General features: G+C 50.5%; 1 protein-coding gene across 2 annotated transcripts; it reads right to left on the bottom strand.

Moving 5' to 3' along the window:
* Positions 1 to 1588: 1588 nt before the first annotated feature.
* FADS1 (fatty acid desaturase 1) lies at positions 1589 to 13711 on the bottom strand. 2 transcript variants are annotated; one of them, XM_036122284.2, is made up of 12 exons: positions 13418 to 13711; positions 11858 to 11968; positions 10906 to 11103; positions 10127 to 10228; positions 9891 to 10019; positions 7680 to 7740; positions 6274 to 6350; positions 5091 to 5188; positions 4792 to 4888; positions 4447 to 4526; positions 4208 to 4333; positions 1589 to 3862 (listed from the first exon to the last, which is right to left on the bottom strand). In XM_036122284.2, exons 1-12 carry the CDS (start codon positions 13607 to 13609, stop codon positions 3811 to 3813), a joined length of 1323 nt encoding a protein of 440 aa, XP_035978177.1. In that variant the 5' UTR covers positions 13610 to 13711; the 3' UTR covers positions 1589 to 3810. The 2 variants fall into 2 exon arrangements, with proteins under 2 accessions (XP_035978177.1, XP_035978178.1); XM_036122285.2 differs by lacking the exon at positions 13418 to 13711 and adding an exon at positions 12983 to 13091.
* Positions 13712 to 18486: the final 4775 nt, after the last annotated feature.

Here is an 18486-nt window from a genome sequence, read left to right as displayed (position 1 = left end):
GGTTTTCAAAATTTCTAATGGAGCAACCTATTTTTCAAGTGAAATCTTATGTGGAACCTCAGGATTTGAGCTTCTCTGGTTGAAGCAGGAGTGGGACATAGTCTCCCCAACAGTGCTCTCATAACTAGGGGACTCCCAAACCACTGGTAGACAGTTTTTTTTTTTAAAGATTTTGACAGAGAAAGAGCAAAAGAGGGAACACAAGCAGGGGGAGTGGGAGAGGGAGAAGCAGGCTTCCCGCGGAGCAGGGAGCCCGATGCGGGGCTCCATCCCAGGACGCTGGAATCATGACCTGAGCTGAAGGCAGATGCTTAACGACTGAGCCACCCAGGCGCCCCTGGTGTAGACAGTTCTATTCTGAGGGCAGGGATCTTGGTTTTGTTCACTGCTGTATCCATCATTGAATGGAACGGGTTTTCTCAGATTGGACTAAGCCACACAACTTTTGGGAGTGCCAAGTAATCTAAGTCTGTGGTAATGATGATGGGGCCCAGAGGCGGAAAGACTTCTTAGGGAGTGATGGTCTCAGTGCTGTAGCTCTAGGTAAGGGCTTGTACCCTGTAGTAGTCAGACATGTAGAGTGGTTTTCCTCTGTTTTTTTTCTTTTAAAAAAAAATTTTTTTTAAGATTTTTTATTTATTCGAGACACAGAGAGAGCGAGCGAGCACAACCAGGGGCAGAGGGAGAGGGAGAAGCAGGCTCCCACTGAGCCAGGAGCCCGATGTGGGGTTCAATCCCAGGACCCTGGGATCATGACCTGAGCCAAAGGCAGACGCTTAACTGACTGAGCCACCCAGGTGCCCCCCCTTTTTTTAAGTTTTTAATTGCCCCTTTTCTTTTTTAAAAGATTTATTTCAGAGTGTGCATGTGCACATGAGCAGGGTTGGGGAGGGGCAGAGGGAGGAGCAGACTGCTCACTGAGCAGGGAGCCTGATGGGGTTGATCGCAGGATTCTGGGATCATGACCTGAGCCAAAGGCAGATGCTTAACCAACTGAATCACCAAGGCGCCCCTCCTCTTGTTTTTTCAAGTTGAGTTGTCTGGTCTTTTCTAGTTTATTAACCACTGCACACTGCAGGGAAAACCAGTTCTGCAAATTTTTACCTAGCATGTTCTAATGTTCTTGCTCAAAGGGAGCTGTTCTAGCAGGATTGAGGTTAAAAGGCATTGCTTTGCAGTCCCGCTCTGAAGCACTGCGTCTGCAGACACAGGCAAAACAAGAGACTTTTAGGGACTACCCGTATTGAGACTAGAAACAAGGTCGAAAGGGTGAGGGTACTGCTTCGTGATAGGAGACGCGTGCACACCTGGCTAGTGTATCTGCGCAGCCCAACACCTGAACATACGGGGTCCTGAGAAGGGGTTGGCTTTGCTCTTCCTCGCCATAGCCTACCTGTGCCTTGGTGTTCTTTCAGAGGATCCAGGTGTTCCTCTGCCCAAAGGCCTTGTGCAAACGAGTCTGTCTGGGAACTCCTGGTCAGAAGGTTCCAGCCATAGAGGTAGGTAGGTAGTAACTTACAGCACTGGCACGGGGAGTCCCATTGACATGTGCAGAAGAAAATTGTGGATTACAAGTGAATAGCCTTCATTTGGTCAAAATGAACTTTATTTTTCAGCTTTCCTTGTCTGGATGTGGTAACAAAATTGGCACACACAAAGGATACAGATGTGGGACCTAATTAAAGAACGTGCTTCCAGTAAAGTGGTGGGAAGATGAGCCTAACAAAGATAAACATGTAGGTTGGAATTCTAAAACACTGAGTTCAGATGTTGGTATGCCACGATCGGTGACTGGAGGCGACTTGTCCTCTTTAAGCTTGTTTTCTCATGTCATTGCTTGGATTTGAGATCACTCATCGTACTGTTAAAACAGTCTGAGCCTTTTTGTCACTGGTGTGTCCCTCTGTGGCCATGTGAGACTACACTGGTCTAGGTTAAGGAAAGAAGGCCACAGTGGTTGAAGTCCTTTGAGGACCTGGACTTGGCTCAGTAAGCCTCGCTGGGTTTGCTCAGATTAGCAGCCGGATGGCTTGACAGGCTGGTGACAGGACTCCTAAACCTTGGGTAGTAGGGACCAGAGGGATGGGGCAGGATCAGCACCTATTCTGGAGTGAGGAAGCCAATGAAAGAACTTTTCAATCCTGCTTCTAGTCTTTCTACCCAGGCTCTTACAAACCAGGTTCTGTCCAAATGGAGAAGAGCTGAACTCTTTTGCAACCCGTCCTGCCTCTGTTGTTGTCTCTTTAATCTTTGTTTTGACAAGCCTCTAAGTCATCCCCACAGCCTTTCCACAAGTGATGTCCTAACCCCATCGCAGCTCACTTTCAGATGACCTTTATTCTCTCCTACAACGAAATGTGGACTCTTCTACGGCTCTGCTTTTTCCTTCTAGTTTGAGTTTCCTCTTTTCCATATCCAAAATGCTCTATGCTTAAGAGTAGGTGCTGATGAACAGGCAAATGACCCCCTCACCTGGCGGGAAGGCTGTGGCTTTGGGTGTGAATGCAGATGACAAGCCCTGGGGGTTAAGGCAAGACTCCTGGGCTCATTCCTTTGTTTGCTTAAGAGATGGGTTAAACGTTAACCTTTAAGAACCAGGAGATATTTTTTTAAAAACTGTATTTCAGTATTAGATGGATAGGCTTTTTAAGAGATTATCCTAAATTCCTACCTGGTGTCCAGCGGAGAAGATGCTTGAACAGAGTTGATAGTTCGCAAACTGTTTTTATCTTCCTATCTCTGGTTTAGAACTGTGAAGTGATTATATTTAATTCACTGTTCCCACTCAGAAGTAATACTGTAACATAATTTAGGTTGCAGAACATTTCTTAACAAGCACTATATTCTTTAGGACTGTAGTTCAGGATCTCCCAACGTGGTCACTTGTGCTAACTACTTTGTTAAACGTGGAATTACAGATAGGAAGACAAAGGGAAAGCACTGGGAACCCCCATTTGTTTTTAGGGAGAAGATGAAGTTGCCCCATCTGTTCACTTGTTTATGGATGAAGAATCAAGAAGTGGACTCCATCCTAGGAGTCTTGTCCCTTGAGTGGTGGTTACAAGAGGTGATCCCAAGGTGAAGGGGATTTTGAATGGCCAGTAACTCTCCTTGCTATTTTGGCAAGAAATACGACCTAATGCTCCCTGGGTGCCCTGAATGGAACATAAGCTCAAAATCGATAATGCCAGGATCCTTCAAAGTCAGATGTTTCCAGCACCACAGTCCTGGCTTTGCTCTGCCTGCTTCTGGAAGTGGGAAAATTGCTTCTCCAGGAGCCTGAGGCAGACCTAGGTCTCACCCAGCCCTAGAGTGAGCTGAGCCTCCCAGGTGGTGCACTACGCAGGCCTCAAATCTAAATCTTGCTTGGAAGGTTCAGCCGCTCTATCTCCTCAGACAGTAGAGGGTGGAGAAGGCACTGAGAAGCAGACCAGTGAGATGGGCTCACCCCTTTCCTGGCTGGAATTTTAATGCTAAATCTCTTACTGATTTGGGGGCTCAGTATGTCCTCCCTATTCTTCCAACACCCTCTGACTCCCTCATTGCTCACCAAGCATCTGTATCTGCCAAACTAGAAAAAGGAAAGTAAACTCCCACATCTCTGCCCCAGTAGCTCCTTCCCTCCCTCCAGGGGGCATGCATGTCCCCCTAGCCCTTATCTCCTCAAACCCCCCCCCAATATTATAATTACAGTGGCATTGTCCCTCCAGCTCCCCTCTGCTTTGGTGCCAGAAACTCGTCTCCCAGGTGGGCTGGTATGTTCAGTAAAGATAGGCATCTCTTCCAGATTTGGCGGGGGGGGGGTTGTTGTTACTGGTGAAGATAGGCATCTAGCCAGAGCTGCCCAGACTCCTTCAGTGAGCTGTGGGGGCAAGATGGGAGCAGGAAGTGAGAGTGAGAGAGAGAGAGAGCGAGCGCGCACGCAGAGCCAGGCCCAAAAGCCAAACCACCCTACAGACAGGTAGTGAGGCTCTTACAGAGGAATGGAGGCTGATCTCCATGGCATATGGCCCCTTTCCTCCCGTTGGCTTCTGAGAACTAGCTTGGGCCATGGCACTGAGAACAAAGGCCTGACTTGGCTGCAAGACCAGTAGAGCACCCTGCCTTTGTCTTGGTGGCCTCCATTCCGGGGGAACCCTGCCTGTTGCTCCCACCCCACACAGCACCAGCCCCATTGCCGGCCCTGTTCCCAGGCTCAGGTACTCACTAGATAATGTCGGCGAAGGCTGCGAGCAGGGGCTTGGACTGGTACTCTATGCCGTGCTTGGCACACAGGGACTGCACCAGGGGAGCCACTTTATGGTAATTGTGTCGAGGCATCGTGGGGAAAAGACTTCAGGGAGAACGGGACCGTCAGTGGCCCCTACTCTGCTCTTTCCACCTCCCCGCTTTCCCCACAGGGACCCTCCCTCCCAAGGACCCTGCTTCTCAGGTCTCCCTACTTACTGGTGCTCAATCTGGAAGTTGAGATGTCCACTGAACCAGTCATTGAAGGCAGACTTGTGGACATTGCATGTTGCGTGGAGCTGGAGGAAGAGGACAGGGGAGAGCGTGGCTCTGGGTGCCAGATAGAAAGGCCAACCCAGCCGTCTCCAGGCAAAGCCGGCTGGGGTTGGGGGGTCGGGGGGACGGTCCCTGGTCACTCCCTTCTCCACATGGTGGCAGGAGAGAAGCTTCAAGCTAATGAGGCAGTGCTGTTTGGGGACGCCCACCCCCTAGCCTGCATCTGTGCCCACCTGCCTTTTTCATTAGTTGTGTCATCCCCAGGTCTTCCAAGTGACCGTCCCTTACCTGGATGGAGACCCAGTCCATGTTCCGGTCGCGATCAATGCGCATGGGGATATGGTTCATCTGTGTGACCCACACAAACCAGTGGCTTTCCAGGAACCTGGTGGATATGGCACACAGACAAAAACAGTACAAGTGAGAGCTCTTCTTCTGCCTCAGATAACCTCTGGCCTGGCCATCTTCCCAGGCCAACACCTGGGACACCCCCTGCCGCCTAAAGCCCCAGCACAGCCCCCAGACCAGACTCGTTATTCCCAAACATCAGCTTTTCTTTGCCATCCCTCCTTCCCCATCAAATCTACCTGACCAGGAAGAAAAGGCCCAGGACGCCTTTCAGTCCCAAAAACGGCCAGTAGGTGAGGAAGAGGCGGGCGTAGAAGGTGATCATCCAGGCCAAGTCCTACATTGAGAGGCAGAGAGCATGAGGACTGGCACAAAGCTCTTCTTCCTCTTCCTTTCGTTTCACCTATTTGCATGGTACAGCCACTCTGCCAGGGACCCAGGCTGGAACATTCTGTCACCGTCAGCTTCTCTTCGTTGCCCAGTCCTGCAATATCTCATGCCACCCCACTCCTTCCTTCCATTCCTGGCGGCAGCCCCCAGGCCTCCTTGCCTGTTTCCTTCACAGGTGCCAAGGCCTACGGGGTCCCCCTGCCTCCAGCTCCTCCCAACCCATCAAAGTTCTTTATCCCCTCATCATGCTGCCAAATGAATCTTCCAGGACAGAGGCTTGGTCTGTGCCATGCCCTGATCAAGCACTTCTGCACCACGATTCTCCCCTGGCACGAGCCACAACATGTCCAAGTGGCCAAAACTGCCCCTCACTTCCCAGAGTCCATCCCCCTCCAGCCCCACCTTTGCCTATCCTCCAAGGCCCAGCTACAAAATGACTTCACAAAGCCTTTTCTAGCGCCTCTCATCCAGCCAGAGGCAGGCAAGACCCTTTTGGAATCCTAGAACCTTCTGCGTCTACCTCTTCCCCACCCCCAAGCCTGGCTCCTGGCTTTATGACAAGCACAAGAACCTCAGGAGGTACCAGCTGAATGAAATAGGCCATTGGTGGTGGTGGGGGGGGGCTTTGGGTGGCTCAGTCAGTTGAGCATCCGACTCTTGGTTTTGGCTCAGGTCATGATCTCAGGGTCGTGGGACTGAGCCTGGCGCTCCATGCTCAGCACCAAGTCTACTTGAGAGATTCCCTCTCCCTCTGCCCTTCCCCCTGCCTGTGTGTGCGTGCTCTCTCATAAATGAATGAATGAATAAATAAAATCTTTTTAAAAAAAAGAAATAGGGCGTTGGGAGTCAGGCTGTCTGCTGAGTCCAGATCATCCCATCTAGAGACAAGGAAGGTCTATACTCAGTTCTATTAACTTTACTCTAAATTAGGCCTGGAGTAAATCTCTGAGCTTTCCTCTGGAGAACCCCCATTCCCCTCCCTCAGGATTCTGAAGACAAAGGATGTGGAACTTGGGGGCTATGGATACTCACCACCCACTTCTTCCGCTGGATAACAAAATAGAAAACATACCACTGGAAGTAGAGAGGCAGCAAGGCTGGGGGCCCAACTAGGAAGGAAATGGAGACAGGGAGGAAGTGTGAGCAGCATGAGGGCAGTTCAGTGCCTGAGAGGTGGCCTCCGGCGTGGGGCTGCCCCCTTGCCATCTCTTCCTGTGGCCCCTTCCAGCTGCCTTGGCATTCCTCACTCCATTGGAACTGGCAGGCCCTGAAGGTGGGCATGAGTGCAAGTCTGAAGAAGGCAAAACCTCCCAAGAGGATGCCAGGAGGGTGAGGGTGGGAGTGGCATTCTTTTCCATTCTCGAGCTCCATGCCTTCAGAAGGCCACTGCGGATTCTCCCCGTGTTCCCTGGCCTGCCACTGCCTGTCCTTGCAGTCACCTGCCCTGCATTCTGGGCTGCTCTGCCTGCAGGCGAAGGGACAGGAGCAGGAAAGTTTGCTTCTGTGGGTTGGGGGGGGGGGCTGATGCTTCAGTAGGCTGAAAGCTTACTTCTTTGGATTAGGGAAATGAGCTTGTACCTCCCAACCTGAAGCCCTGGAGGGCAGGTGTGGGAAGGGATTTGAAGAAGTGGTCCCGTCCTAATGCTGTCCCATTTCCTTTTCTGTATCCCTTCTCTGCAGGGCCCTGAAGCTCCCTATAACCCCCTGCACGACCGTGCTCACCTATGGCTCCTCTATCCTGATGTGCCATGGATTCTAAAATTCTTCCAGACATTTCTGCTCTACCCTTCTACCCATCCCCTTTCTCCAGTAGTGATGGTTCATAATAGGCAGTTAGGATAAATTCCTTTGAACTAAAATGGGATCAATGGAATCCTCCTTTCCCTTCCTTTAAAAATTTGAATTTTTAAAGGAATTAGAAAACTCAAATTTTAGGCACTATGAAGATTTTAAAAGCAAGGAATATAGAACAGCCTTCAGAGAGAGCTTAAGACAACCACAGAAATATCCTCCTTTTCAGCTCTAACAGCCTTTCCACTTCCTTTTTGAGTCCAGTCCTCCCATAGCCATGTCTGCCTTTACGCCCCTGGGTGTTGGACTACCCACAGAGTCATCTTGGCCCAAGTCTGTTTCCCAAGGTTTAAGGTTTAATCAAGATGGCTGGACCTGACCGCTCAGTGCTCTTGTGGAAGCCAGGGTGAAACCGGAGGAACTCCTCTGCCCCCGATACACATGACCCTTGACCAAATATTAGCCTGTAACTTTGCTCAACCGAGATGGTAGTCTGCTCCCATGCAGGGAGTAACCAGTCGGGGACAGGGTACTTCCTCCAGCCTTTACTTAAAATACCATAATCCTTCAGAAAGTCATTTCTTCCTGACATCCCTTCAGCACCCCCATCCCAAGAGAGTCCCCCTGTGTTGGATGAGGACACTCACTCAGGAAGAAGTATTTGTGCTGGTGGTTGTATGGCATGTACTTTTTCTTCTGTTTCCCAAGCTGTGAAGAAAAGCAAACACAAATCAGTACCCGCAGACCAGTCACCCCGTTCCCTTCCCCCTGTGACCTTGGCTTTCAACAGGTGTAGCATTATCGGCTTTGCACTCGGAAAGGCCCACTCAGCCTGCAGGAGGAGGGAATGAACTGTAGTGGGGGGAGGTATAGTTTCAGGGAGACCAGGGAAGAGGCTGGAGCAGGAATCAGGCTCCAAGATGGATTGGGGGGGGGGATGGGAAGCAACGGAGATGGAGAAGTCAATGGATTTGGGATGTTTTAGAGACAGTATTAACAAGGCTTGCTGATAAACTGGATGTTGGGGTGAAGTTCACCCCATCCTCTACGGGGAAAAGCAGACGAGGAGCACCTGTCATGTTTGGTGGGGGTGAGTGGGAAGACACTGGCCTATTTTGGAACTGTTATGGAAGGGAGCCCTGGACAGCTGCTGCCTCCTTGAATGGCAATCAGATGCTATTATGATCCTAATAACAGCCCTATTGTGTTTCAACTCTCGGACAGAGCCAGAAAGTTTGTATTTAGGGTGAGGTGTCCCCTGCGTTTTCTTGTTCTCCAGGAGACTCGGGAGGCACTGAGGTGGATGCCCCGGGGTCAGCATGGGGATCAGCTCCCAGAGGGGCTGAAGCAAAGGCCAAGCAGCCTGCAGCCAAGGCATTTACTAATAGGCAGCTCATCCTCAGGCTCATAACTAGACAGAAAAATATCTATCGATCCTAGATCACTTTCTGTTTTTAGTGTCTGCAAATGGGAGTTTCTTGAAAACCCTAGTACCAAGAAACAATAAAGGCAGTGGTGTGAGAAGGTTCTCTTCCACTTAAACTCCCACCCTTTTTTTTTTTTTAATCCTCTGTAGTGACAGAAGTGCTACCAAGGACTAGATGCTCTGCCTAACAAATCACCCACACAGGTGGGGCCAAGGCTGATTCATCATCCGCACATCGTTGACCATTATACAGTGTTGGACGTGTAGCAAGCCAAGTCCTTGCTTAGGAGGTAGGAAAATTAGGACATTATGGAAAGGTGGGGCATAAGCCTCAACAAGGGGCTCCTGGTGCCAGGACAGCCAACACTGTAAAAGCCTTTCCATAGAGTCCTTCTCCTGGCCAGAGGGGGAGGACAGCCAGGCTACCTTGCACTCACTCATGCCTAGGATGGAACAGTCTGAATTCTTGGCACGCTGAAGTATCATACAGTGGGGGGAGGGGGATCTGGTGGGACTCTTAACTGCAGCCTAGAGCCTCGGCAAAGAAGGTGTTTTTATTATTTTTTTTATTTTAAAGATTTTTATTTATTTGACAGAGAGAGAGACAGCGAGAAAGGGAACACAAGCAGGGGGAGTAGGAGTGGGCGAAGCAGGCTTCCCGCCGAGCAGGGAGCCAGATGTGGGGCTCGATCCCAGGACCCTGGGATCATGACCTGAGCCGAAGGCAGATGCTTAACGACTGAGCCACCCAGGCGCCCCAGCACAGAAGGTCTTAAAGTAACTTTACAAACAACTCTATTGGCCATTCAAAGTCTCCTATTGCCTTATGTTCACCAAAAGCTCTCCAGATCTCCACCCTCAGGCATTCATCCTTTAGCAGCTGCATTACAATTTTTGCTCATAACCTCAGGTGATAACTCAAACCCAACACTGACCACCCTGGAAGTCAGGCTGGGGTCAGATGGGTGGGAAGAATTACTCAGCGAATGAATGTTCCAGGCCCTGGGCATCAAAGAAGAGTTAAGACAGTCGGTCCAGCCCTTGATAGGGAAGACTGCACACAGTAGGATATCAGAGTTGTGGGGGGTGTCAGTGGGGGTGACTGCCTGGGGTAGGAATATCTAAAAAGCATCCCCAAGGAGGACCATCCATTCGATTTGCAGAGATCTGCACAGTAATCTGGTCACTGTTTGGATCCTTGCAGCAGGAGGTACGTTTATGCAGTAACTGTTGGCTTGCACTCACCAGGGATAACAGGTGATTCTATCCTGGGCAGCTTATTTATTGCCTGTTGCCTCCGGCGACTGCCAGCAAGCCAGCCTGGCCTCACTCTCTCACCCACACTGACAGCATTGTGAACATTTTCCCCAGAGCCCTCTCTTCTGGCTGGCTGCCATTCTCCCAAGACCTTTCCACTGATATTTCTACTCACCTCCACAGAGAGGATCTTCCCCAAGGCAAAGAAGAGGGGGTGCATGTTGATGTCTGGGTCTTTGCCTAAACAGTTGGGCTTGGCATGGTGCTGGAAGTGCAGGTGGTTCCACCAACTGGCAGGGACCCCCTACAGAAAAGCAGGGACATGAGTATGAAAGCCTAGCATTCCCCCATCCCCCCCAAGGAAACCCTTCATTGACTGGAGTTTCAAGAGCCCCTCCCCAGCTCATTGACCTTCAGGTGGCCAATCACGAAATGATGTAGCAGGTGGTTCCAGGTGGAGGTGCTGAAGACAGACAGGTGTCCAAAGTCATGCTGCAGCCAGCCGGCCTGGGCCTGAGTGAGAAAGGTTAGCACTGAGAGCAGCCCACCAGCCCAGGCTCCACCTCAGTGACCTCAGGGGCTCCCTGCCTCACCCCCTTCCTTTGTCTGCCTAGCCCTGTGATTGCCACAGTACCTCGAGCACGTCAGGAAAGGAGTCAGGAAGCCTGGGTCCTAACTCTGGACCTCTGCCACTAACTCATGCAAGAGTTGGAGCAAATCACTATCCTTTCCCTGTTCTTCAGTTCCCTCGAAGAGTTCCCATAGAACTCTCTGGAGTTATAGGACTTATGATGGAGTGAATATCCGGACTACAAAAAAGGACACAGTGACAAACTCAGAGGCGAGTAGCAGGCTTGGCAAATGGGTTCTGATATCAGGTTCCAAGCCTTATTAGCATGTTGGGTGATGTGATGGTGAGGAGAAAGCCAAGCTTTTCTGAGCAATCAATCTTGGTTCTTGACAAACAGGCTACTCTTGGGTGAGCAAAGTGAAGGTGCACATGTGGTTAAGGAGCAGGTAAAAGGCACAGATGATAAAATGTCTCTGTGCGCTAACTCTCCCCCATTTCCTCAGTGCCGCCCCGGTCACAGGGCCGGGCTTCTTGGCCTTCTGAGGCATACAGAGAGCTTTCCCCAAGGATGCAAGGATGCTGAGCACGGCTGTGCTCTTGACTAGCCAAGAGCTCTCACTTGAACCGTGCTGAGCAGCACTGCACAGAGAAGGAAGGGCACAAGGGATGTCCCAAAGACCCAAAGAGTGAGCCAGGCAGCTACGTCCAGCAGCAGGATGTGCAAGAGGTACAACAGGAAGAAGACATGGTTGGCCTTCATGAGCCCCATCCGCTCCACTGTGGCCCGCAGCTCTCGGAACTCATCAATCAGCTCCTTCTGTGGAAGAGTGAGAGGGAGGGGCTATTATTCTTCCCAGCTGTAACCCAACACTACTGGACACAGGGGCCCTCTTAGGCTCCAGAAACCCCCACCCCCAGATAGCTGTGGGAAGTCCATAATCCTAGGTAAGTCTACCACAACACTGAGGAAAGACGTGCTGAAGGATCATGCCTGAGAGCATGTGGTCTTTGGAGTTAAACAGACTTGATTCAAGTCCCTGCTCCGCCATCTACTAACAGTGTGATTCTTGGCCACATTGCTCACCCTCCCTGAGCCTCAGCTTTCTCATCTGTAAATGTGTATGGGTTCTATGTGATTATGGCGGACACAGAGTACATGCTTAATAGGTCTTGATGAGGGTAGTGGTGGTGTTGGCCTTGTGAGAGCCGTAGGTTTCAAAGCCCTCCTCATTATGCCTGTGTCCCAGTGACTGTGGGAGAAACAGGGACCTCAAGGTTTCACAAGAACTACTACTGTCTGTGGGCGCTTGGGTGGTTCAGTTGGTTAGGCGTCTGCCTTCAGCTCAGATCATGGTCCCAGAGTCCCAGGATCGGGCCCCTGCTCAATGGGGAATCTATTTCTCTCTCTGCCCCTCATCCCATTCATGCTCTCTCTCTCTCAAATAAAATAAATCTTAAAAAAAAAAAAAAAAAGAACTATTGACTGTGATCAACTCTGATCTTATCTAGGCCTTCCTTCTCCCCCCCTTGCCCTTCAACAATCAAAGTGTCTCCAAACAGCAGAGTCTCACATTTTTAGTGGGCTCAAAGCTGGGCTGCTCTGGAGACAGTTCTCCAATCAGGAGAGAGTTCATATACTTCCTTACAAGGCCCTTGTCGATGTGGAACGCCACAAAGGGATCCTGCAAGGATAGGGAGAAGACAGAGCGGTTAGGAAGCCAGCCCCGGCCCCCGGGGCTCCTGGAGGGCTCACACCAGAGGCCATCCTCCTGATCCAGCAAGGAGGCTGTATCCAAGTTCAAAGAGATACCACTTCCCTCCAGTCAGCTGACCTTTGAGGGTGCTTAGACCTTTCCCAGGTGTGCACATCTCAGGAACACCCAGCATGTGTTCTAGTGAAAAGGGCACCACAGCAAGGAGTAAGAAGTGTGGGTAGGGGTGACCACAGAAAGACTTCTCTGGGCTGACCTGTCCTCTAGGCGTGTCTAGGGACAGCTCTTGAACAAGAATTTAAGATCTAGGTGAGAAACAACTAGAAGGGATGGGTGGGGCTGTTGAGACTTCTGTTTTTACCTATGGGACTTTTAACAGATCCCCTCTGAGCCAGCCTTTTTCATAAAATGTGAGTAGGAAGACTCCCTACCTCCGAACTGGGAACTTTTGCATTTCTCCCCCTTCTCTCTGCCGCTGTTCCTGGTAGGGTTCCATTATTTCCCCTAAGACTCTGACCACCCCCTGCCGCAGAGTGGCTACTTTCGGTTTTGGTAGGTCAGGCGGTCCCAGGCCTTATAGGGGGCGGCGGCACTAGAGGCGGGAGCCGGGGCGGAGCCGGCGGCCGGTGGCACCACACATCTGGACCAATCGCCATCCCCGTTGCGGCCGGCCCCAGCCCCGGCCCCAAATTACACTGCGTGAAGACCCTGCGTCGGTGCCTGCTTCGTCTGCGCATGCGCTAGCGCCCACCTCTTCGCTCTCCCCGGCAGTCCCGGCTTCCCAGTGGTCAGTCGGGGTGACCGCTGCAAGCTCTGGCCTTGCCCGCCCACCCGCCCCTTCACCCTGTACGGGGGTTCCCACGGCAGCGGGCACTGGCTGGCTTCCCGCCTCGGCCCTATCCCCGAAAACGCTTCCCTCTCCTGCTCCCACTCGCAAGCCGGCACGCGCAGTCTAGACGCCCGCTGCGCTCCCTTCGCACCCACCGAGACAGGTCGAGACTCCCTCTTCCTGCCTCTGACCCCTCCTCCCTCGGCCTCAGCCGCTCCGCCGTCCCCGGCAGCCTGCATCCTGGCTTTCCTCCCTGCTTGTCCGGCTCTGGGGTACGTCTGCGTACGTCTGGCTACCAAAGACGGGGCCACAGACGGAACGCACGCACACGGGCGCGCAGTCCTTTGTTTGTGTGGGCACGTTGCCGGCCTCCATCCCCACTCTCCTGATTCCAGTTTTCACACCATTCTCCTGCCCTTGCATCCCGTGCTAAGTCGTGGGCAACGGGTATGCTCGACGCCTGCTGGCTTTTCCCCCGAATCAGTTGGGAGTTCGTCCGTGGGTGCCAGACTTCCTGCCTGGAGCATTCAACCTCCAGCGGCAGGGGCCCGGCCCCGCCCACTCCCGTGCCGCGGTGGGGCGACGCTCACCGTAGCATCCTGCCCCGCGTAGTGGCTGATGACCCGGGAGCCCCCGGGGTGCCGCCGGCAGAACTCGCTGATGTTGTATACCTTCCGGTCGATCACGAGCCACCGCTCCGCCGCGTGCCCGGAGCGCTGCGCCACCTCGTCCCACGTGAAGTAGCGCTGGGTCGGCGCCTGGGTAGCGGTCTCGGAGTCCATCCGGGCAGAAGCGGTCAGGCGCGCGCTCCGGGCCCGTGGAGTAGAACGCGCCGCCTTCGCGAGCGCGGAGAACGGACCCGCTTGCGCGCGCCGGGATTTCAGCACCCGCGGCGCGGACCGCGGAGCTCCGCTGCACGCGCTCCCATTGGTCGAGCCGCGTGGCGCGGGGAGCGAGCCCCCGCCTTCCCAGCCGGCTCCGCTGGGGAGGATTAGGGCGGGCGCGCCCCCTCGCGGGTTCCGTGGGGGGTTCGCGGCGTGCAGTTTCCCGACTCCCGGGGGTCCTGCGAGCTGGAACGCAGTCTCTGCGGACGCTCCTGGGTGCGGGGTTCGGCGCGCCGGTGGGTGGGGAGGGGCCGTCCTGGGGTCGAGGCTGCCCCAGGGGACTGGTCCTTAGGCCCCGGGCGCCCTTGCCAGTCTCCGGGCGCCGACCCAGGGCAGATCCGTCTGATAAACCCCCGGCCTCCTCGCCAGGGCCGCCACGGTTGTGGGGCCTGAAATAACAGTGTGCGAACCCTTGGCGGTTACCTGTGAACAGCGTAATTACGGTTAATTGGGTTTGGGGCATGTTCATGCTTTCTTTTGCCCAAAATAACGTTAAAAATGCCCCACAATTTTTGTAGCCCTGTTTACCCTTTTTGTTTTAATTTTTGGTCTATTCTGAATTAACTGGAATAAATAAAAGGAAGTGGTTTTCAGCATCTCCTGACCTCAGGGAGGTTCTGTGTGGAGAGCCTGGGTCTTTAAGTAGAGGAATTTGGGGCTCAGACCTCTGGGCTTTGGGAGGGAGTGAGGAAGCACCCAGATGATGGGGTTTGGGGATATAGGTGAGGTTCAATGGGGGTGGAGTCCGGAACCCACGACTAAGAAAGAAGTCTTGAGACCTCTTTGGTGCAAAATGGTGGTTTATTAAAGCACGGGGACAGGACCCATGGGCAGAAAGAGCTGCAGCCCGGGGATTGTGAGGGGTGGCTGATTATATACTATGGGGTTGGGGGAGGTAAGGAAAAAGGGAGGTTTCAAAAGAACTTTCATATGCTAAAGAGGACCTACAAGATACCGGAGGCCTTGCCATTGTCAAGTTAGGGTTGTTTACCCCTGTAGTAAGGCATTAACATTAAGATAGTTGGTAGCTTCCGGGAGGAACGTTACACTCTGCCTGCTTCAGTTATCTATCAATGGGCTGCAGGTTATAAGGGCATTTAATTTTATCTACATTTCCTTCTGGAAGCTAGGTTATTGATGATAGGAATGCGTTGTTCTTGTAGATTGCTAAGACATTTGTGAACTGAGGGAGACTCCCGTCTTGTAGGATTGTGATCTCTATAAGTTAACTATTTGTTTTTCCTTTAGGAGTGCCTGAGGAATGTCACATAGATCCCATTGCGGGGGGGGGGGGGGTTGTGGGGTGTCAGCTTCTGCTTTGTCCTCAGCTTGCCTTTTGTTCCCTCATCCCAGAGGCTGGGGGTGCCAGTCAAGGACCTGTTGCAGTAGGAAGAGACCCAGAGTTTACTGCTAAATTTTCTCTTATTTATTCAACAAGCCCACTATAAAGCACTTACTCTGTGCCAGGCATTGTTCTTAGTGTCTTATAAACATGAATTCATGTAATTCTCACAACAACCCACTGAGGTAGAAACTAGTATTAACCTTCCAGACAGAGGAGACATTACGTGTTTTGTCACATAGCTAGAAAGTGGCAGGGCCGAGATTCAAACCAGCTGGTGCTGCTTTGAACCCCTAGGCTCTGCTGTCTCTCCTCCGAGGACACTAGTATTTGGGTACTTTGATGGGGCTCTGCAGCCAAGAGAAAGGAAGCAGATCCTTGTCCCAAGCACTGAGCTAGAGTCTGAGCTCCTAGGAGTCAGGAGAGGGGCATGCAGAGCAGACTGGGAAGAGTGAGACTGGATTTCTGGTGGAAAAGGACCTTAATCCCTTCGATCCAAATACCTCATTTTATAAATAAGAGAATTGAGTTTCAGAATGGGGAAAGGGACTTCCCAAGTGCCTGTGAGGAAGCTCAGGTGTCCTGGCTTCTGGTTAAGATTCCAGGGCCCTGGACCTTGTTGCAGAATGAGAGACACCCCCTGCACCCCCCGCCCCGTATGCCAATTTCACTTTTTAAAAAAACGTTGCGGGGGCGCCTGGGTGGCTCAGTCGTTAAGCGTCTGCCTTCGGCTCGGGTCATGATCCCAGGGTCCTGGGATCGAGCCCCACATCGGGCTCCCTGCTCTGCGGGAAGCCTGCTTCTCCCTCTCCCACTCCCCCTGCTTGTGTTCCCTCTCTCACTGTGTCTGTCTCTGTCAAATAAATAAATAAAATCTAAAAAAAAAAAAAAAAAACGTTGCGGGGCGCCTGGGTGGCTCAGTCAATTAAGCGTCTGGCTTCAGCTCAGGTCATGGTCCCAGGGTCCTGGGATCGAGCCCCACATCGGGCTCCCTGCTCCGCGGGAAGCCTGCTTCTCCCTCTCCCACTCCCCCTGCTTGTGTGCCCTCTCTCGCTGTGTCTCTCTCTTTCAAATAAATAAAATCTTTTAAAAATATATAAATAAATAAATAAAAATAAATAAAAATAAAAAATAAAAAAACGTTGCCCAGCAACTTGGCGGTTTGTAACCAGAGCTATAAAATGGTTTGTACTCTTCAGTAAAGTAATTTCACTCTTGGAAAAGCGAGGAGTGGGAAACTACAAAGGTGTTTATTGCTAATTTAATAGTAAAGACTGGAAACAGCTACAAATCCTGACAATAAGAAAACCTTCAGGCTCACTGGGATATATTAGCACAATGAGGAATTACAGAGTGATTAAAAATGACCACGATGTGAACTATATTTAAAGTAGAAAGTACTTTGTGGTGAAAAGAGCAGAACCCAGAGTACTCACTGATTAAAGTTTTGTAAAAATCTCATAGGTATTAAATAACAGAGGAGACTCTGCCATTTTGAAAACATTTCATAGTTTGACATTCTTTATTTTTCTGTAAAGTTGCTTAATCTCACTGAAGAAGAAGAAAGACCTTGCTACAACCATTATTCCTGTAGCGTATTCTTTTAGTGGGAATATAAATTGATGAAACTTTCTGGAAAACTAGTTTGGTAACTTTATTTAGAACCTTAAAAATGTTTCCAATAATTTCATGTTTCAGGATATAGCCCAAGGAAATTTTTTTCCCCCTTATGCTGTATTTTTTATTCCCATGACTTAATTCAACTAGAAGCCTATCTCCCCACTTGCCCTCACCAATTTTACTCCCCGCACCCCCCCCAACCTCCTCCCCTCTGGCAACACCAGTTTGTTCTCTGTATTTATAGGTCTGGCTCTGCTTTAAGGAAATCTTTTGGGGAAAAATATTTATAACCAAAAAAATAGTCATTGAAGAAATATTTATGACAGCAAAAAATGGCAGCCACCTAGATGCCTATCAGTGGAATATTAAGCAGACATTAAAAATAATGTGATGAAATTTTACTGGCTGAGGAGATAATCATCACTCTAGAAGGAAATGATAATACTTAACTATTTCTGGATGAGTGGAACAAGGTCATTTATATTTTCTTTTTTTAAAGATTTTATTTTATTTATTTGAGAGAGAGAGAGAATGAGAGAGAGAGAACATGAGAAGGGGGAGGGTCAGAAGGAGAAGCAGACTCCCCGCTGAGCAGGGAGCCTGATGCGGGACTCGATCCCAGGACTCCAGGATCATGACCCGAGCCGAAGGCAGTCGCTTAACCAACTGAGCCACCCAGGAGCCCCCATTTATATTTTCTTTAATACTTTCTGAATTTTTTATTATGAGCATGTATTACTTTTACCTTCAGAAAAAAACATTTATTGTTTTAAAATGCCACTTGTAGGATGATTCTTTGATTAACCCCACCTTCCTAAAACCATTCACCAAGTGTTTCATTAACATTTGTGGAGTGTGTGCTCTTTGTCAGTTATTTTAATAGGCGCTGGGAATACAAAGTCCAATATCATATGGATCATGCCTAGTTTAAGACCACTGGAAAAGAAAGACAAATTAGTGATTAGAGGTCAAGAGGATAGATGCCAATTACTCCTTTTTCTAAGTCTCAACATTTAAGAAGTGTGTGTGACATGGAGTTGCCTTCATGTTTCTTTCCTTTGCAAGTGCTCTTATTTCAGAAGTGGAATCAATAAATTTGTTGCTATGAAATTAGCTAATTTGTGGGGACACAGTGTCCTGTATTTTGGCTCCGGGGCAGGGACTGTAAATTCTGTTTCTTTCCACCTGGTATATTCAAAGTACCCTAGTTTGGGGTTCTGCGTGGAATCAATAAATTTGTTGAAATAACTGATCGTTTCAGCCTGAAAAGAATACAGGTTAGCAGGACTATAGGCCACCAGACAGATACCCTAATGTCTTCTCATTTCCCTGTGCTCCTACATACATGATCATGGAGATTGTAAAAAATCTCTTCCCAGGCCTGACCCAGGGGCCAACTGGACAAATCCTTTGCCTCGTGGGCTCTGCTGATCCCATTAACTTGCCTTATCCAGGAAATGAATCATATGTGTATTTCCAGATTGGGACTTGGGAATACTCCTCTAGCTATTCAGGCTAAGGGAATTACTAAGGGAATGGAGAAATCAGCTGAAGACCCTCCTGCCAATTCTCATCAGACCATGTTTCGGTAACATGACTACAAAAGGCCATTGGAACAACCTGAGATGTGAGTTCAGATTTTGATGTGTCTTGTCAAGAATCACAGATGTCATAGACAAGGGACTGAGTCCTTCACAAAGTCAACAAGTAGAGGAGGAAGAGTGTTGGCTGTGCTTGGCTCCCGTTGCAGCGTTTTGTCAGTTGACAACCCCTCAGACCATTAAAGATCAAAGCCATCTTTTGGTGGCTGGGT

This window comes from Halichoerus grypus, chromosome 11 (genome assembly GCF_964656455.1).
Source record: "Halichoerus grypus chromosome 11, mHalGry1.hap1.1, whole genome shotgun sequence".
Lineage (NCBI taxonomy): Eukaryota > Metazoa > Chordata > Mammalia > Carnivora > Phocidae > Halichoerus > Halichoerus grypus.
This window is presented reverse-complemented; position numbering and strand designations above follow the sequence as displayed.